Raw genomic sequence first — 21020 nt, 5'->3', positions numbered from 1 at the left:
AGATGATTAAAGGCAAGCTCCTTTAGGGGCCGTTGTTATTCAGACATTGTGGATTGGCAGTTACCATGGCGCAAATCTACAAAATGAGATGGGTTGTGGTGTGAGTGTATGGAAATACACCTGGGAGATGCCACTATAAGCAGCACCGACATCAGCCATGAGACCAGCAATGATGTTATTGCCAATGAAAAATGTACATTCATTCATCTCTCTCTCTCTCTCTCTCTCTCTCTCTCTCTCTCTCTCTATATATATATATATATATATATATATATAGTGGAGGCTGGCCCGGACACAGACAGGTGGACAGCGATGGTTCACCCAACACACGTTTATTCATATTTTCTATTATTTACAGCAAGTGCACACAACCCCAAAACTCCCCCAAAGTCCAGGCCTTCTCAATGATGCCTCTCTCTCAAGTCCGCCTCCACTCCTCTCCTCCAAGACCTTGTCTCTCGTCCTTCCGACTCCAGCCACTGAATGGAGGGAGGCAGCCCCTTTTCTAATAACCCAGACGTGCTCCAGGTGCCTCCCGATAATCTTTCGTCAGCACTCCCCAGTGTGGCGGAAGTACCGGCTGTGCACCTAGAAGCACTCCGGGTGTCCCTGGTCTTCTTCCCCCCAGCACTTCTTGGTGTGATGGAAGTGCTGAGGGCCAGGGATCCGTAGGCATTGGGGACCACGGGCCCCTATAGGGTTGAGCTTCCAAAGCTCAGTTCCTGTGGTCCCCAAAGCCACCAGGGCGGTCACCCCCTCGTGGTCTGGAGGAGGCGTAAGCCCTCCTCCGGACCTCCTGGGCGTCCCGGCTGGGTACCACCCCCAGCCGCTCGCCATAATATATATAAAAAAATCCAATGCCTGTCTGTCTGTCTGTCTGTCTGTCCACTTTTCACCAGAGAACTACTTATTGGATTTAGTTTGGGTTTTTTTCTATAATTTGCTTGAACATTCCAGTTGATTCTGCGTCTTCTCTCATCGTGCTAAGTATCATAGTTCGCTCACTCACGCGTCAGCCTTGGGGTGTATCTTGCCTTCGCTAAGCTAGCGAATGAGAGAAATACTTAAAGGATTTAGATTGTTTTTTTTTCCATTAATTTGAATGAACATTCCGGTTGATTTTGCGACTTCTCTCATTGCACTAAGAATCATAGTGCGCTTGCAGGAATGATATACTCGTGCTAATCCGAGGCAGAGGCTGTGGGCTGAGCGGAGGGCGAAGCGTGACTTCAGGAGTGGGGAGCTGAGCGGGACCCTCCTCGCTGTCCTGTTTCACTACTATGAGGGCGGAACTGCGGGGGACGGCTAGTTCACTCATAAATTTGTTTTGTTCCCAATGGAGCATAGAGCCTGGACTACATGTCTCCGTCATTGTTTCTCTTGGGCTGACCATCTTGCCTCTCCCAGGTCATCCCAGTTGTCTTCAGCTCTGACTCTAGGGTTCTTCTCAACATAAGGAATGGTCTCACTCACTCTTTTTCATTTTCCTTGGGGGACTTCCAATCCAAGGCATGACTTGTCATGCTGGCCTGCAACTAGTGAAGGGTGTACTCAATCCACCTCCACTTTTTGTTCTGAACGACACTTATGATAGATTACTGTCCAGTTTGAAACCCATTCTGGCCACTGGATGTGTAGGATCTGGTGAAGACAGGTGCTGATAAAGGTCTGTAGCTTGTGTTCCAGGTTCTTGGTCTATCTCCATAGCTTACTTTTACACAGTAGCATGGACTTTATCTTGGTGCTGAACACCCTCAGTTTAGTGTAGTAGCTTAGATTCCTGTTTGACCGTACTGATATCAGAGCAGTGAAGGTTTGTCACGTTTTGGTCATTCTGGACAGTACATCTTCATTTGCTCCCCATCCACAACCCCTCCCCCCCCCCCACCCCACCCCCATCTTGCACTCTATTCCACCAAGGTTTGACATCTTCTATAGCCTGTCTGTCAATGTTAATAGCAGCTGGTTGGGTGGTCTTGACACATAAGCTATTTGTATTGATGATACAGGCTCTGGATTGCACTTACAGTCTTCTGGGTGTGTCATAGTGTTTCAGAATTCTCTATATTACTGTTTTGTCCATCATGTCTAACGCCACTGTGACTGCCCAAAGATGATGCAGAGCGTCGCTATCTGATCTGAGCGTGAGCTTTACACTCCAAATCCTGGTTGTTCATCTCATAATCTGGATCTTCTCCAGAATCACCCAGGTCTAGACCATGCTTGATTTGGAAAGAAACGGGCTTTGGATTTGGACCAAAATACACCCCCTTACAATTCTTTTTTTATTTATTTGTGATTCACTGATTTATTTCTGTTTTGTAGAGTTTAACAGCTTGTTGCATCCTGCATCCAGAAATACCAAACTTTGTGCCCGTGCACTAAACATTAAGATCTTTGCAAACTTTGTCTTTCCCCACCATCAGTATTTTGCACAATGTCATTTAAAGATTAAGTGATTATAAATTATTAACTTGAAAAGAAACTCCTCAAAACAAAATAAACACCCTTAACTGTTAAACTGCAATTGGTGAATAGAATCAGCAAGCAAGATGTACTGTAGGATTCTGAATAACCAAGCCCATTTCTTGCATATTCCCCTAGGGAACTCCAGGAAGAGGAGGGCCTGCAGGACACCCGGGTGGCATCGGTCCTATGGTAAGCGTGAAACATCTTCCTCCCTTTGTTTAAAATGACACAGGCTTTTGAGCCCTATGTCCCACCCTAAAATAGGGAAATTATAGAACATATGACCTCACCCACAATTTCATATTTACCACCGCAATTATCAGTAATCCTCAGATCTTCTCCTGAGGATGGCCTTAGGACGAGTATTAGTTTAGAGTAGCGCACCCCATTGTAGAGGGGCGTATTATAGTCATGGGGGACTTTAATTATCCAAATGTTAACTGGGATAACTTTGCAGAAGGAGGAGCACAAGAGCAGGAGTTTTTAGAAGTAATCAGTGACTGTTTTTTAACACAGCATGTTAAAGTACCAACACGGGGTGAAGCCTGTCTGCATTTAGTATTTTATAATAATCAGGATAGAATTGAGGGTGTAGAGGTGATTGAACCACTAGGGTCATGTGACCATAATGCAGTACAATTCTCAGTGTTTTGTAAAAGTGCAGATGCAAAGACTAAAATTGTTACTTTTAACTTTGGTAAGGCAAATTTCGAGCAGATGTGGCCAAGTCTAAGCAGAATAGACTGGAACAAGCTTTGGAGACAGTCGAGGAACAATGGAACAGGTTTTAAAATATTTTACATGTAATGCAGAACAGATATATAACTAAATTTGGAAGTATTAGGAAATTAAAATAATACTCCACAGCGGGTTAATAAAGAGTTTAAAAAACAAAAAGCAGCAAAGGAAAAAACAGACGAATGAGAGGTATAAGACTAATAACTCTAATGTGAATCGTAGAGCGTAGGAGAACATGAGGGCAACCATTAAGAAGGATATCTGGGAGGCTAAAAGACATCTGGAGAGGAATATAGCAGATAAGGCGGAAGAAGACCCTAAGAGATTCTTTCAGTATTTTAGTGGTAAAAGAACAGTCTTAAGTGCATCTGGAATAGTAAAGGGTAATTAAAAGATACTGACAGTGAAATAGCAGGCACTCTAAACTTGCATTTTTCTGAGGTCTTCAGAAGTGAGGAAGTAGATACCCTCCCAGTGATAACAGGGATTACTAAGGAGGTTCTGAGTGATTTAGAAATTGTAGAGGAAGGAGAGCTGCTCAGATTAAATAAGATGAAATCAAACAAATCACCAGGACCAGATAATATTTATCCTCGAGTTCTTAAGGAGGCTAGTGAGTACAGATATAAAGCCTTGACACATATTTTTAGGAAGTCACTGCACACTGGAGAGATTCCGAAGGACTGGAAAATGGCAAAAACATCCCATTATATAAAAAGGGTGACAGGGCAGATCCAAGCAACTATAGGCTAGTAAGCTTAACATGCATCACAGGAAAATTAATGGAAGGAATTACTAAGGATAAGATTGAGCAACACCTGGCAAGGACAGAAGTTATTAGGAACAGTCAGCATGGGTTCAGAAGAGGGAGAGGTTGTGTTTTACTAACATGCTGGAATTCTATGAGGAGGCAACAAAAGGATATGACCAGAGTGGAGCAGATGAGATTATTTATCTGGACTTTCGGAAAACGTTTGATAAGGTGCCACATGAGAGGTTGGGCATCAAACTAAAAGAAGTGGGAGTTCAGGGTGATGTTTTTAGATGGGTACAGAATTGGTTCAGACACAGGAAGCAGAGGGTGATGGTGAGAGGAACCTCATCAGGATTGGCTGATGTTAAGAGTGGTGTCCAGCAGGGGTCAGTGCTGGGGCCGCTGCTGTTTTTAATATATAGAAATGATTTAGATAGGAGTATAAGTAACAAGCTGGTTAAGTTTGCAGATGATACCAAGATAGGTGCATTAGCAGATAATTTGGAATCCATTATATCATCACAGAAGGACTTGGATAGCATGCAGGCTTGGGCAGATTTGTGGACGATGAAATGTAATGTCAGTAAATGTAAAGATTACACATAGGAATTAAAAATGTGAGGTCTGAATACACAATGGGCGGTCGGAAAATCGAGAGTACACCTTGTGAGAAGGATTTAGGAGTCGTAGTGGACTCTAAGCTATCAGCTTCCCGTCAGTATTCAGAAGCCATTAAGAAGGCTGACTGAATGTCAGGTTATATATTGACTTGATGTGTGGAGTACAAGTCACAAGAGGTTCTGCTCAACCTTTATAACACACTGGTGAGGCCTCATCTGGAGTCCTGTGTGCAGTTTTGGTCTTCAGGCTACAAAAAGGTCATAGCAGCACAAGAAAAGGTCCAGAGAAGAGCAACTAGGCTGATTCCAGGGCTACAGGGGATGAGTTATGAGGAAAGATTAAAAACCTTTACAGTTTAAGCAAAAGAAGGTCAAGAGGTGACCTGATTGAAGAGTTTAAAATTATGAAGGGAATTAGTCCAGTGAATCTGAGCCCCTCCCACTGTAGGCTCCACCTTTAGTTCCTTCTCCTTCAATGTTCTTCCTGCTTACCTCTCCCACTATCTGCATCAGGTTCGTCCCTACGCCCTGCTTTCTCCTGCATTGGACTCTGCCAGTAAAGCTCTATTTGTCTGCTTTGGACTCCCTTTTACTCTTCCCACTGCTTATATTGAGCTCCACCCTTAGCCCCTCCTTTTCCCCTGTCCATCTTGTCTGTGCCTGCAGTCACATGATGAGAGTGGTACTGAAAATACAAGCGGGAATAAATGGAGGAATAAAGGACAGAGCCCAAGGCCACAAATGAAAGAAAAGAAGAAAAGAATATCTCAGTGCAATCCAAAGTGACAATACAAAGCACCTGAGGTGACAGCACTTGCAAGTACATGGACAGAAGAGTTCTGCAGTTCCTCAGAGCTCCTCATTATAATAATAGTCATTCTTCACATTTACTGTATATAGAGCTTTTCTCACCACTCAAAGCACTTTACATACTGAGTGGGGAGCCACTTCAGCACCCACCTGAATGTTGCAACGGCAGCCATTTTTATGTCAGTACACTCACCACACATTAGCTATTAGGTGGTGAAGTGGTAAGAGAGACAATTAGAGACACAGGATGATTAGGGGGGCACAATGACTAGGCAGTGGAGGGCAATTTAGCCCTGTGATGGGTAGTAAGTCATCTCCTTTTTTCTCTTTTATTTACAGGGGAAGAAAGGTGATCATGGCCCACCTGGACATCAAGGAGAAAAGGTAAGCCCTTCCACATCCCATACATCTGAATGACCTATCCTCACTGCAGAGTCACCGATATATGTTTAAATATACAATACTGTATTAAAAATGTCACTGTCCAACACAAAATGACCAACCTTCTCACAGAGAAACTCAGACTTTACCTGGAAACCAATCTGTCGCAGGATTTACTTGTTCCATCTTCGTAAGTAGATAATGTTCAAATAGGACCATCCCAGGATTGAACAGAATCAAGGAGAGAAGGAGATCCTGGAACATACGAGGGCGTAGTGACTGACTGACTAATTCTGAAGGCTAAGAGCAACAGTACAGACTGAGACAGAGGGTACAGACCTATAAATACCTGGGAGTGCAGCTGGATGATAAATTGGACTGGACTGCCAATACCGATTCTATGTGCAAGAGGGGACATAGCTGACTATACTTCCTTAGAAGACTGGCATTCTTCAACATCTGCAATAAGATCCCGTAGATGTTCTATCAGATGGTTGTGGCGAGCGCCCTCTTCTACGCAGTGGTGTGCTGGGGAGGCAGCATAAAGAAGAAGGACACCTCACGCCTGGACAAACTGGTGAGGAAGGCAGGCTCTATTGTTGGCATGGAGCTGGACAGTTTGACATCCGTGGCAGAGTGACGGGCACTCAGCAGGCTCCTATCAATTATGGAGAATCCACTGCATCCACTAAACAGTGTCATCTCCAGACAGAGGAGCAGCTTCAGCGACAGACTGCTGTCACTGTCCTGCTCCACTGACAGACTGAGGAGATCGTTCCTCCACCAAACTATGCAACTGTTCAATTCCACCCGGGGGGGGTAAACGTTAACATTATTCAAAGTTATTGTCTGTTTTTACCTACATTTTTATTACTGTTTAATATTGGTTTTTTTGTATCAGTATGCTGCTGTTGGAGTATGAATTTCCCCTTGGGATTAATAAAGTATCTATCTATCTATCTATCTATCTATCTATCTATCTATCTATCTATCTATCTATCTATCTATCTATCTATCTATCTATCTATCTATCTATCTATCTATCTATCTATCTATCTATCTATCTATCTATCTATCTACAAGCAAGGCATACGCTGAAGGCTGTGTCTGTGCTCGTCCGTGGTGGAAATGAGTTGCCCACAATTACTGCGCAAAGTGTCCGCTTCAGTTCAACAAGTTCAGAATTCATCATCAGCAGTCTGCATCTGATGTGTCTGCTGTCACTCTGCTGACAATTCACCAATCAAAATACAGTACTTGCTAGAGCCCGCCTCTCAGCTTTAATGGGTGAAAATGACCTCTGCATTTCCAGGCAGGTTTCATGTTGTGTGCGACATATGCCTGAAATAAATAAAAAAGAAATACAATACATATACTGTTTATCATAATGCATTTATGTATTTATCCATACGTGTAATTTTCTTATTATTATCATCACATTTCACAATACTATACATTTATTTATTTGCCTATTTGTTTCTTTAACTTTGTTCTAAATATTCCTCCTGGTTGCCATACCTCATTGCATGGTCGCTGGTGCTAATATCGGTGAATTTTATATAATGCTGTTGAGGATTTAAGCATCTCATGATACGTCTGTTCTGACGTAAACCAACTTGCGTTAACACAAATTGCCTGAAAAGTGTAATATTTATTTTTATTTGGGTGGTCTTTCATCACTTGCACACCAGTCATACCTCTGGCAGGGGTGGGAGGATGGGACAGTGGAACAGCAGAGATTGTTTTATAGTCATTCTACATAATTGTGTGTTTTTGTTTTTCTTATAGGGTAACAAAGGGTCTCCTGGCATCCGGGTACGCATTTTTATTATTTGATGTATAATCTCCATTTGGAAAACTTTGAAACAGAATGTTTCCATACCACAAAATAAGAAGAAGGTCATTTTGCAGTAGCTTCTTCAAAATCCACACCCAGTGTCTGCAGATGTCCCAGGGAATTATCGGAATAAAAAGCTAAGGAAGGCAATCAGGGAATTGGAAGAGGTGGAGAAACAACGGAGCTTCTAGATAGAAGGGCTAGGTGTGGGTCAGCCAGGAGTCCTAAGGTCAGCCACAAGGGGCAGTAGGGAGACATCCCTGCTGCTGCTCTACCACCTTGAGATGTCCCGGGAATAATGGAGTGTTACATCAGTGAAGGGTGGCCCCCAGCAGACGACCATGCACCATCGGAGGTACATCAAGCAGCAATGCCCTGTAGTGAAGCCGATTTAAGACCCTCATAGGCCCCTGGGTGACTCAGAAAGTTGATCATATGTTTAACAATGTAGTGTGTGGACACTGGCTCATTTAAAGCAGCGTGAAATTTCTCACTCTTGATTTCAGCAGGATTCTTGATCACATCATCATCATCCCCCCAAGAGTCAGAGGGCCATTTCGACTCTCAGTTACTCTATCGTCGGGATGGGGGAGTATTAGTGAAAAGGCTTTTTGCCATCACAGAACGTGCCCAGAACACCCTACTGGTAGATCCACTACTGCCCAGCAGGTATCCAGTATCTGTGCTTGTATTCAAGTGCTGATGATTAGTGATGAGCAGTACAGACACGGGTGAAAATGACACTGAGTACTAAAGAGAAGCTGCTACTTCTGCATAAAATTCACTTGTGAGCTAATTAATTAGAAAAGGCATAAATGATGAAAACAGCAAAATCTTATAAAGCAAGAAAAAGAACAAAAATTCATGTCACACCTGAACGCATTTTGTAATTTCTGGATTGACACAATAAAGGCAGAAACTAGGAAATAAGAGCTTGTGTAATAAAGGCAGGGGTCCAGCTGAAAGCAGAAGGTGGTCAGGATGAACACCTGCAGTTAAAGTGGTCCGTGAGACAGAACTTGGGGACCACTTAGTTAGGTCTTTTATTACTAATTAGCACACAAGCAAACAGAAAATTGAAGTGGCAGCTCTGCTATAACATGCAGTCTTACTTGTACCCGTGTCTGCACTGCTCCTCACAGACTGACTTTAAGGAACAAAAAAACACATCAATAAGGTGAAATGCAGTAAAAATGGTAAAAGAAATTAAAGCTATGACAAAGAAAACTGGACTTCTTCTAAATGCAAATTTCATGCCATGCATAATAAGAAAAGAATAAAGGCATTTAAACAGTGAGATTGAGGGGACAGAAGAGTGACCCAGTATTTGTGAAACTGGCTGGAATGAAAGCCTGCAGCCAAGGTGGTACCCCAGGACTGGACTTGTGAACCCCTGACCGTGGGGAAAACAAATATGGGCATGCGGAGTACATGTAACCTTCACACAGTAAAGTAACCAGACTGGGCACTGAAGCCAGTGTCACCTGGAGTTACTGTATGAGGCAGCCACCATAACCAGTGCCACAGTACACAACTATGTGTAGTCCTTTAGTTTTGTTATTTGAAGATGTCCATATTAATCTTCCTTTTTTCCTCATAGGGTTCAAGGGGAGCACCTGGACAAAAGGTTAGTGCAGCTATAGACCCTTCAATGTTATAACACTTATTTTATTCCTTCTAGGTCGTGTGGCGTTATATTTCATGTGCCATATACTGTTTGTTTAGCTTAGAAGTAACTACATACAACTGCAAACAGAAACGTTGAGTTGTCTCAATAATGACATGCATTGTGGTACAGTTTTCAAATTTTGGGTTCTTTCTGCTTTTGCCCACCCACAAGGTCAGCCTGCACTTGTTTACCAGATGCTTTGCCATGTGAAGGTTTTGTGACGACCTCTCTTAAAACATAAAATCCGTCAGGGTAGTTACGCACACTGTTTTCCCGTAGACCCACAGTTATCTTCTTGCCCCATATTGTCATGATCACGTTTTGTGTGAATTCATTTGGTATTTTCTACATTGTCAATGCTATTTTTTTGGTCTTTCTGTCATCACTATTTTGAAAACCATTGTTGGCACCACTTTCCATGTTGCTAGGGGTGTGGCTTCTAGGGTCGTGATCCGTAGGTAACTGGCACAACGGGATGAAAGGCTGCTGGGGTTTTTTTTAGTTATCTGATCAGTGGATACCAACCCCCTAAATAAACCTTTTGTTATTGTGCTTTTCACGAGTTTCGTTTGTTTTGGCCTCTTTGTCTGTTTTTTTGTCTTTCGATTCTTGTCTCTCTTTAGGATTTGGTAGCTTGGTTAATTTTAATTTGTATTAGTCTCATTTTTTCCTTGTGAGTAACATTGTAGCACCACAAGGGACAGGCCTGTCACCTTTTTGCTTCATTCTGTACACCTCAAACTAGACATTGAACAGCAGGTCATGTCACTCTCTGAAAGTCTCAGATGATTCTGCACTTATGGGGTGCACAGATAAGGGGATGAGACAGAAGTCAAGTTAGGAGAAGTTTTTTAGATCTATCTATCTATCTATCTATCTATCTATCTATCTATCTATCTATCTATCTATCTATCTATCTGTCTGTCTGTCTGTCTGTCTGTCTGTCTGTCTGTCTGTCTGTCTGTCTGTCTGTCTGTCTGTCTGTCTGTCTTAACCAAAATGACTTTGTCCTAAGTGCATAATGTGCTCTTCTAATGTTTATGTTGTCAGATGTGAAGAAGCATCCAAGAAATTTGATTCCTATCTGAGTTGTTTCACTTTTTTTTGTCTTTTTCAGGGAGATAAAGGAGTCGCTGGGATTGACGGCAGACCTGGAGCCATGGTACATATAGCATATCTGACACTCTAATTAATAAGCAGGCATAGTTGTTTTTAAAGCTTGACATCAAAAATTGAATACCTTGATGATCCTGTCCCCTCATCTCTTTGCCCATATATACATCTCTCCTTCAGACAGCATCCCCAAACTCTGAGGCAGCCCCTTGGAAGGAAAAGACTTCATGTCTCCTCATCCAATGGGCAGGCTCTCCCACTCTGCCAAGTAGGTGCCCACTGATCCCACACTATTCCTCATGATTGGTTCACTCTCATGCTCTGTACTGTGAAGGTCCAGAAAAAAGAACCTCCAAATTACCTGCTGTGTCGTCGGCTAATAGAGTCTGATTTAATTTCATAACAGATCCCAGCCTTCTCATGCTTACTTTTGCATTTGCGTAGGCCAATTTAGTGATGTGGAATGACATTAGAACAATCACAATGAGAAGAGGTCATGCAGCCCAACACAAGCCTGTTCATTATCTAAAATAGCATCAAGTTGAGATCTGAAGGTCCTGGAAGTCCTGCTATCCACCACACTAGTTGGTCACTTATTCTATGTGTCTGTGGCTCTTTGCATGAAGATAAATTTTGTAACAGTTGTCCAAAATCTGCCCTTAACAAGTTTGTATCAGTGTCCCAGTGACATGGGGGTTTGTTATTACTTTTCACATTTATAAGTTGTACATGTTTTAACCTGACTTCAAATTCAAGCTAGAAACTTAAGTGTTACTTTAATCTCTGTGCTTTACAGAAACACTCTCTTGTTATTTTAGAAACTCCTTTAAACTCTCTTACTGTGTGTTTCATTTTTTTTTTTTTTAGGGCGAACCAGGAGTGAGGGGCTTACCAGGCTGTAAAGGAGATGAAGGACCAGACGTAAGTTTACAGAAAGTAGTCGTTGCTAAAGTTCTCATGGACCCTACATCTTTGTGTAAATTGCCCTTGGGCTTAGGCAGCGTCTTGCTTAGCTTTCCTGACTTAGGGATGGTCTCCAGGCCTTGATGAACTCCTCACAGAGGTTTTGTTTTGGCCTCCCAGCTTCCACCTTTCTTTCTAGCCAGTATTTTCCTACAGTATTTCTTTTGCTGCTTGCTGCGTAAATAACACATCCCTTGTTGCTAGTGGCTTCCACATTTCCCTGACACAAACAGCAGTTGCTGCTTTTTGAACTGTGCTTAGGAGGTGAACAGCTTTCTTGACCTTCCACTTGATCACAGCCTTTTGGCCACACAACTACCTGCACCCTGCTGAAGCTTCACATGAACAAATTCAGCAAGCATATCTTAGCGGTTGTATAGTACCATATATTAGTATCAATTTCATTATCAATGTCAACATGTGATGGCCAATTCATTCATATTGTCATCACTATCACTTGATTCAACTCTTCTTCTTCTTTCCGCTGCTCCCATTAGGGGCTGCCACAGCGGATCATCTTCTTCCATCTCTTTCTTTCCTCTCCATCTTGCTCTTTTACACCCATCACCTGCATGTCCTGTCTCAGCACATCCATAGGCCTTCCTCTTTTCCTCTTACCTGGCAGCTCTATCTTTAAAATCCTTCTCCCAATTTACTCAGCATCTCTCCTCTGCACATGTCAACGCAATCTCGCCTCTCTGACTTTGTATCTTACCCATCCAACTTGAGCTGACCCTCTAATGTCCTCATTTCTAGTCCTATCCATCCTCGTCACACCCAATGCAAATCTTAACATCTTTAACTCTGCCACCTCCAGTTCTGTCTCCTGTGCCACCATCTCCAGCTCATATGATGACATAGCTGGTCTCACTACCATCCTGTAGACCTTCCCTTTCACTCTTGCTGATACCTGTCTGTCACAAATTACTCCTGACACTCTTCTCCACCCACTCCACTCTGCCTGCACTCTCTTCTTCACTTCTCTTCCACAATCCCCATTGCTCTGTACTGTTGATCCCAAGTATTTAAACTCCTCCACCTTCACCAACTCTACTCCCTTCATCCTCAACATTCCACTGACCTCCCTCTCATTCACACACATGTATTCTGTCTTGGTAGTCCTACTGACCTTCATTCCTCTCCTGTCCAGAGCATATCTCCACCTCTTCAGGGTCTCCTCAACCAGCTCCCTACTATCGCTACAGATCACAATGTCATCAGCAAACATCACAGTCCACGGAGACTCCTGTCTAATCTCGTCTGTCAACCTCTCCATCACCATTGAAAATAAGAAAGAGCTCAGAGCCGATCCCTGATGTAATCCCACCTCCGTCACTCCTACTGCAGACTTCACCACTGTCACACTTCCCTCATACATATCCTGTACAACTCTTACGTACTTCTCTGCCACTCCTGACTTCCTCATACAATACCACAGCTCCTCTCAGTCACCCTGTCATATGGTTTCTCCAGGTTCACAAAGACACAATGCAACTCCTTCTGGCCTTCTCTCTACTTCTCCATCAACATCCTCAGAGCAAACAATGCATCTGTGGTGTTCTTTCTTGGCATGAAACCAGACTGCTCCTCACTAATCATCACCTCCCTTCTTAACCTAGCTTCCACTATCACTAAATCTTGATTCCACGAATGGTTCTATTTTACTCAGTTCTAAAATTGTCTTTACAGCTTCTCATTAACGTGGCTTTGTATTTTTTGGTTGAAGGCTCTGCCACATTCATGAATACTAATGAGTTACCTTAGTGCCCGGGCTGTCGAACTCTATTCCTGGATGGCCACAGCAGCTGCAGGATTTCATTCTAACCATCTTCTTATTTAATGACCAGTTTTTGCTGCTAATTAACTTCTTCTAAATTAACTTGACTCAGGCCCCTTAGTTGTCTGTTTTCCTTAATTAGAAGCCAAACAATAATGAGACACACAACAAGCCACCACATGACCATCTTACCTGTGCCCATCACACAATCATCTGAAAACAAAGGAAGGTCTCAGTAAGGCTGATCTCTCAGGTCACCAAAACATTTTACTGGTGTTCTTAGAAAATACAGAAAATCAACAGTTTTGGAACTGGCTGCTGTGGCAGAATGAGAGCAGCAACATGCCATGGAATTAAATGATGGGTTTAATTAACAGTAAGAATCGGCTTCTCATTAAGAAATTGGTTGGAATTTAGATGGTCGTCTGTTGTCTCGTTTTGCGTCTCATTTCTCTTTGGCTGCAATTTAATGAAGAAAAGAACCAATTCAGAGGACTGGATAATTAAAAACAGGGCTATTAAGATAAGGGGAAAAATGGGTCACTGATTAGGGAAACGGTTAGAATGAAAACCTGCATCCATTGTGGCCCTCTAGGCCTGGAGTTCAACCCCCCTGCCTTAATGTGTCAAAACGCATAGAAATATTCCGGATTATTTTTTGAAGCTAAGGAGGTTAATCTGATTTTGTTGTCTTTAGGGAGATCCTGGCACTGCGGGTCAAAAAGGAGACCAAGGGTCATTTGGACAGAAAGGACAGAAGGTAAGTGCTTCCTGTTCAAATCCATTATCCTCTAACACACATCAGTCTATCATAATTAACACACTTGTGGCAAAAAAGGGCAAAAATAGGGGAGAGGATCTCAAAATATCCTTCGCCAAACCAGCACTCACTTGGTATGGAACCCAAAAGCAGGCTTCACACCCTAGGCAGCCTGACCCCAAGGTCAACAGGCAGGTTTTAACACCTGAACAGGCCCTAATGGGGGTCAGCATTTCCAAGTTTAGCATATTGACTTTAAATGTCTCAAATCTACAACAATGTCCTTAAAGAAAAGTGTAAAAACAAGGTCAATAAAGAATCTTAATGCATGAAGAAGATTAAAAAGGTAGAACAACAATGGGAAAAGACAAAATAAGGGCAAAAAGGATTAGCTACATTTTTTCAAGTTTAAAATGAAGAAATGGAATTTCTGCTGGTGTAACAACAGTTGCTTTTAGTGATTGTCAGTCAGTCAGTCATTACCCAACCTGCTATATCGTAACACAGGGTTACGGGGGTCTGCTGGAGCCAATCGCAGCCAGCACAGGGCGCAAGGCAGGAACAAATCCCCGGGCAGGGCGCCAGCCCACCGTAGGGCACCCACACACCCATATACCAAGCACACACTAGGGACAATTTTAGGATCGCCAATGCACCTAACCTGCATGTCTTTGGACTGTGGGAGGAAACCCATGCAGACATGGGGAGAACATGCAAACTCCACACAGGGAGGACCCAGGAAGCGAACCCAGGTCTCCTTACTGCAAGACAGCAGCACTACCACTGCGCCACCATGGCTTTTAGTGACTGGGCGCAGCTCATTTGTGATTCTGAACAAACGTGGCGGGCAGGCAGTTTTCTGGTTTGTGCTGTTGAACTGCAGAGCAATTGTTTGAATGATTGTCAGCGATTCTGCCGTGTACCAAATGCTGCTGGCAAGGACTTCATCTCCCTATGCAGAGAAATGTGTGTTAAGTAGATGGATGGATGGATTGATGGATGGAGGAGTGGACGGTTACCAGCTTCTGAAATCTCATCTGTAATTTATTAAGAGAAGACATCTGGCTGGCTGGCGAGGGTGCAGCGTTTCCTCTCATCTGGAGAATGCAGCCTGAAAGCTTCCAGTTCCCCCAGTTTTTTTTTGGATTGCTACGCACTGCTCACAGCTTTGTAATGCAGTTATCCACACTCCATTTGCCACTGACATGTTCTCCTGTCAATCTTTCAGTTTGTTTTAATCACTCAGATCACATGAAGCAGCTGTCTTTAATAAAAAGAAAGTTTGGTTTTGTAGAGGGTGGTTGCGGCGGTGCTGCTGCCTCACAGATCCAGCATTCTGGGTTTGAACCCTGTGCCGGCTTGTTGTCTGGCACTGCAGTTTTGTCCCGCACCCCCAGAGACATGCAGGTTATGTGAATTGGTCATTCCAAACTCTGTGTGTGTGTAGGTGTGTGTGTGGGGACCCATGAACTGGCTCTCCATCCAGGGTTGGTGTCTAATGTGCAGCCAGAAAAGGGTCCAGCTCCCCATGACCCTGAACAGAACATGATAGTAGCATATAACAAAATGTAATATATTAAGCTGTTGTCTGGAGTGCAGATTAATAATGGTGGACTTCACCAAATTGTGCACAGCTTTCCCATTTCTACATGTGGAAAACCGTAGGTTGCATTTCATTCCAACATTTAGTCAGTGCCACCACCCTGGGCAGCGCCAGTGTAGGCCAAACCACACTGTTATCTCTGCCAAATTGTGCACAGATTTCCCATTTGCACCAGGGGATAGCCACGGGCTTTGTTTCATTCCAAAATTTGATCGCACCTGCACTTTATTGTGAGAAGTGCCCCTAGGAAGCATTTTTGGGGACTTGATTTGGGACCAATATTTTTCCCCCTGATTAATTTAGTTAGTGACTGCATTTGTAGTTTGATCCCCCCTCCCAATACCCCTGCTAGTAGAATCCGTAAGGATGTACTGGCCTGGGAATGGACCCTGTGATGAACTGGTACCCTGTCCAGTGTACTGCTTTGTGCTAAGAAAAGCTCAGGACCTCAGTTACACTAAGTCCGAATGTGATGTTCTGTCACGTTTTAATGTAATTTACTTTATAATAGTTCAGGGTCATGGTAGTGCTGGAGTCGATCCTGGCAGCACTAGATGCAAAGAAGGAAAGAACAGCAGTACTCAGCAGGGCCAAAGCACACAAACAGAGATCCAGAGAGTGTCCAGCAAACCTAACAACCTGTCTTTAGGGATGAGTGATCACTGCATCACCAGAGCCGCCCCAGGAATTTATTATTATTATTATTATTATTATTACAATGATGTGCCATGCTGGATTTACACTGAGCATAAACCAGGTGGGGCGGCACGGTGGCGCAGTGGTAGCGCTGCTGCCTCACAGTTAGGAGACCCGGGTTCGCTTCCCGGGTCCTCCCTGCGTGGAGTTTGCATGTTCTCCCCGTGTCTGCGTGGGTTTCCTCCGGGCGCTCCGGTTTCCTCCCACAGTCCAAAGACATGCAGGTTAGGTGGATTGGTGATTCTAAATTGGCCCTAGTGTGTGCTTGGTGTGTGTGTGTGTGTGTGTGTCCTGCGGTGGGTTGGCACCCTGCCCAGGATTGGTTCCCTGCCTTGTGCCCTGTGTTAGCTGGGATTGGCTCCAGCAGACCCCCGTGACCCTGTATTCAGATTCGGCGGGTTGGAAAATGGATGGATGGATGGATAAACTAGGTGTCCAGGTTTTCAACAAACAAGTGTTCACACCTCAACTTCACTTATCATAATTACATCCACAAAGTCACAATCTCATGAAGTCACACTTTTGCCCTATCTTATCATAAAAATGTGCCCCATTTATCATAAAATCACACCCCACCTTCAATTATTGTAATCAGGTCCCAATCTGAAGTTATCAAAGTCACATCCTGTCTTCATCTATCATAATGTCATCTCCCATCTTCAGATATTGTAAAATCATATCACGTCCGAATTCTCATTAAGTCACGCAGGACCATCCTCGTAAAGTCACAGCCCACCCCCTATTATTATCAAGTAATTTAACACCTGCAGTTTTCATAAGGTCCATCCTCAGTTGTCATAAAGACGCATCCCCATCCTCTCAGATCACAGATGTGCCTCTTTTTTTAATGATCAGAGAGTCTCTTCCTACCTTCAATTATCATAGTCATGCCTCCATCTGCAATTATAATTAATTCACACCTCATCTTCAGTTATCATAAAGTCATGTAATCATCTTTACCATTAAGTTACACTGCATCTGCATCAATCATAATGTCACACTCCGTACTCAACTATGGTAAAGTTACACCCCATCCTCAATTATCATAAGGCCCTGCACTTATCATTAAGCCATGCACCATCGTCATCATCATAAAGCCACAGGCCATCTTCTCTTATTATAAACTTATATAACATGTTCAGTTATCATAAAGTGATGAAGTTATATACCATCTTTAATTACTATAATATCACACCTCATACTCATCTATGACAGTTATACCCCATTTTCAATTATTGCAAGGCCACACCCCATCTTTAATGACCATAATGTCACACTTCATCCTCAATTATCATAAAGTTCAACGCCATTTTCTATATTATAGTGTCATGTAACATCCTTAATTATAATAAGGCCAATCCTAATCCTTAGATGTCATTAAATCACGTCCCCATCTTCTCTGATCATAGAGTTGTGACCCATTCTCAGTTACCATAAAGTTACACTCCATCTTCAAATAGTGTTAGGCCACCCTCCATCTTTAATTGCCATAAAGCCACATCATATCTGTAAGTACCATAAGGTCACACCCCATTTTTATATACAATAAATCACAACCCATCTTTAATTACTATAAAGTCACGCCCAATCTTTAATTATCATAAATTCATATCCCACATCATGCCCCATACTCAACTGTTACAAAGTCACTCCCCATTCTCAATTATTGTAAGATGATGCCCCATCTTCAATTACCATACATTCATATCACAATACTCTCTTATCATATCTCAGTTATAATAAAGTTATATTGCGTCTTCAAATATTGTAGCCCCACTCCCCATCTGTAATTACTGTAAGTCCACACCCCATCTGTAATTATCATAAAGTTACACACCATAGTGAGCTAAGACAAAGTCACACCCCAGTCTCAATTATTGTATTGTAATGTCATATCCCCATATGACATTTTTTCATAGAGTTGTGACCCATTCTCAATAATCATAAAGTTACAACCTTCTCTTAATTATTGTAAGGCTACTCCCCCTGTAATTACCTTAATGTCCCGCCCACCTACCATAAAACCCTGCCCCATCTGTTATTATCATAAAGTCATGCCCTGTACTCAACTATGACAAAGTCACACCCCATTCTGAATCACTGTAAGACCACACCCCATCTGTAATTACCGTAAGACCACTCCCTCTCTGTAATTATCATAAAGCCACGCCCACTATGTCTTCTGCTCTGCTGATTCATGCAACTAGAAGTCATTATAAAGATGTCTTGTTGCCATCAATATCCCACCACATTTTGGTTTGGACTTTTAAAAATTAGTTCACTTCAGCTGCTGACTCAAATCTGTTTTTGTTAAAGAAAGAAAGAGGAGTATCTAACAGACATAACCAGAAAGAGTGAACAATCAACTTCTTGGCATGTGAAGCCCCTGAATCATTCCAAGTCCCATCATCATTCCTTAGCCATGTAGTCACCAATGCATTAACCCCGTGGCCTGCCGCTGACCGGCTACTGTACTTACTCTTCGATGGGTAAGACATTTATGAGTGACAGGACGGCATCAGGTGTGTCTCTCTGACATCACTGACTCTTTGACATGTGTGTGAATCTTATTGCATGTGATAATCAAAAGTGACAGACAAAGCCCAGGTGTTTCCTCGGAGCGCCATAATCTCCTGACAGCTGAGACAGCGAATGCCAAATCAAAACAGACGAGCTGTGTGTGAAATATGAAGAGACATGACTACTGGAAATGTTTGTACACTCATTAAGGATTAATCTTTGTGTTGACACCTTCAACAAGCTGTCTCAACTCGGCCAGATGGCACAGACATTTGCAGTGTTCTTGAACGTTTTGATGCTTGATTATCTTGTTTGGTCTGTGTGTGCCTGTTAATGGCTGTGTGACTGCAGTGGACCCGGACCTCGCTACAGTCACTTGATGATGGGCGTGGCTTAAGCTGTCAATCAGCCACACTACACCAACAGACAGGAGCGCCAACCTCAAGTGTCGCTGCTGCTGCTGCATGCCGTTGGCTGGACTGGAGGAGCAAACCAGTGAGGGGCTGACAGGTCAGGTGTCAAAGTCCCATCCTGGAAAGCCTCAGCAGCTGCTGGTTTTTGTTTAGCTGTTTTCTTAATTAGTGAAATATTTTTTTTTAGATCTAAAAACATCGCAACAGAATAAAGTAAGACAACAGATGACTCAAGGCCATCTGCATCACCGTGTTCATCAGGCATCAACATCTGTATCAATAAAACATGTAAAGAGAAAGAACAGAGAGGAGGGTCTGCAAATATCAGTGCATTGGGCCACTCAGCTATGGGATGGGGATGTCGGAAATGATGAACAGCAAGAAGTAGCTTTTAATTAAGAAATATTTGGGCCTGCAGGGACCCCGAGACAACTTGTTTAGAATGCATTGAAAGAGAAAGCTAAGCAGGAGAGGTCTAGATGTTTTATAGTCAAGAACAGCAGTAAGTTACACTGTCTATTGTGGGAAATTAGGGTTCCTGTCGACCCCTGAACCCGCAGACAACACGTTCTGACACCAGGTAAAAGTCCAATATTAAATTTATTATTATAACAATGTGCACAAAGCACTTCCACCTCCACTATACACAATAAATCAATAATCCACAATAAACAATTCCTCCACACCACCCAGCAGCTCTGTTGCACTTCCTCCCAACTCCGGCTCAGTCTGCTGGGATTTTCCATAGTCCTTTTAAAGTCCTTGACCCAGAAATGCCTCTGTCCCTCAGTCCACGTGACTTCCTAGCACTTCCGGGTCAGAGCAAAAACTCTTCTTTTTTGAAAATATAAATCCTTGTGCCTCCCTGCAGCGTCCCCTGGTGGCCCCCATGGTATCCAGCCGGACTGTGACGTTGAACTCCATTGACCAGAATGCCCTGCGGTAATTTGGACCACCTCCATGTGGCAGGGAGGACTCCATCTGGCGCCGTGGGAGTATTGGCCAGGATAAAATGCCGGCTATATATCACACTATGTATTTATTATATAGCGCCTTCTCGACTTATTGACTTACCTATTAAATTGTGCCTTTCACAACCATCTCTGTTAAGTTTTCTATAGCACCTTTCATTTCTATCTATCTATCTATCTATCTATCTATCTATCTATCTATCTATCTATCTATCTATCTATCTATCTATCTATCTATCTATCTATCTATCTATCTATCTATCTATCTATCTATCTATCTATCTTTCTATCTATCTATCTATCTATCTATCTATCTATCATATAGTGCCTCTATATATTTATTATATAGTGCCTTTCATATCTTGTCTATCCATCTATCTATCTATTTCTGTCTGTCTATATACTGCCTTTTATGTATGTCTAGTAATGTAATTTATCTGTTATATAGTGCATTTCATATCTACAGTATCTTTAAATCTTAAGTTTTGTAAGTCACCTTTCTCATCTCTCTGTCTAGATAACTGTTGTATAGTACCTTTTTACATTTATTTTTCTTAAGTTCAATATGGCACATTTTATATGTATCTGCTATGTAGTGTGTTTGACATCTGTGTTTTCTGTAGTGCCTCTCGTATCTGTTTATCAGTGTATTATGTAGTACCTTTCACATCTGTCTATCAGTGAGGTGGCAGTGCTGACATTCACCACTTGGGCTTTATGCCCTACATTAATGACATTGCTGGTCAAACTTTTCCCTAACGATTTTTACGATGTTTCAGACTATGGTTTCCTCAAAGCTCTCACATGAAGATGGTCTTTCTGCTAAACTGTCCCATTTAAGATATGTGTGGCCTTCTCCATGGCTACACAATGTCATATTCTATAACATCACAGTAAGGCTGCAGTGCTGAGCCAACACTAACGGG

At 42.7% G+C, this 21020-nt stretch overlaps 1 protein-coding gene across 1 annotated transcript in view; it reads left to right on the top strand.

The window, feature by feature from the left end:
* LOC114664076 (collagen alpha-1(VI) chain-like) overlaps positions 1-21020 on the top strand; it is a 146285-nt gene that overhangs the window by 40299 nt on the left and 84966 nt on the right. Inside the window, exons 9-14 of the mRNA XM_051936114.1 lie at positions 5731-5775; positions 7561-7587; positions 9210-9236; positions 10396-10440; positions 11259-11312; positions 13829-13891. Of these exons, the coding sequence (XP_051792074.1) occupies positions 5731-5775; positions 7561-7587; positions 9210-9236; positions 10396-10440; positions 11259-11312; positions 13829-13891 (261 nt within the window). The remainder of the gene's footprint in view (positions 1-5730; positions 5776-7560; positions 7588-9209; positions 9237-10395; positions 10441-11258; positions 11313-13828; positions 13892-21020) is intronic.

The sequence above is a fragment of the Erpetoichthys calabaricus genome, chromosome 13 (genome assembly GCF_900747795.2).
Source record: "Erpetoichthys calabaricus chromosome 13, fErpCal1.3, whole genome shotgun sequence".
Taxonomy (NCBI): Eukaryota; Metazoa; Chordata; class Cladistia; order Polypteriformes; family Polypteridae; genus Erpetoichthys; species Erpetoichthys calabaricus.
The sequence above is the reverse complement of the archived record's forward strand: the minus strand, read 5'-3'. Positions and strand labels throughout refer to the sequence as shown.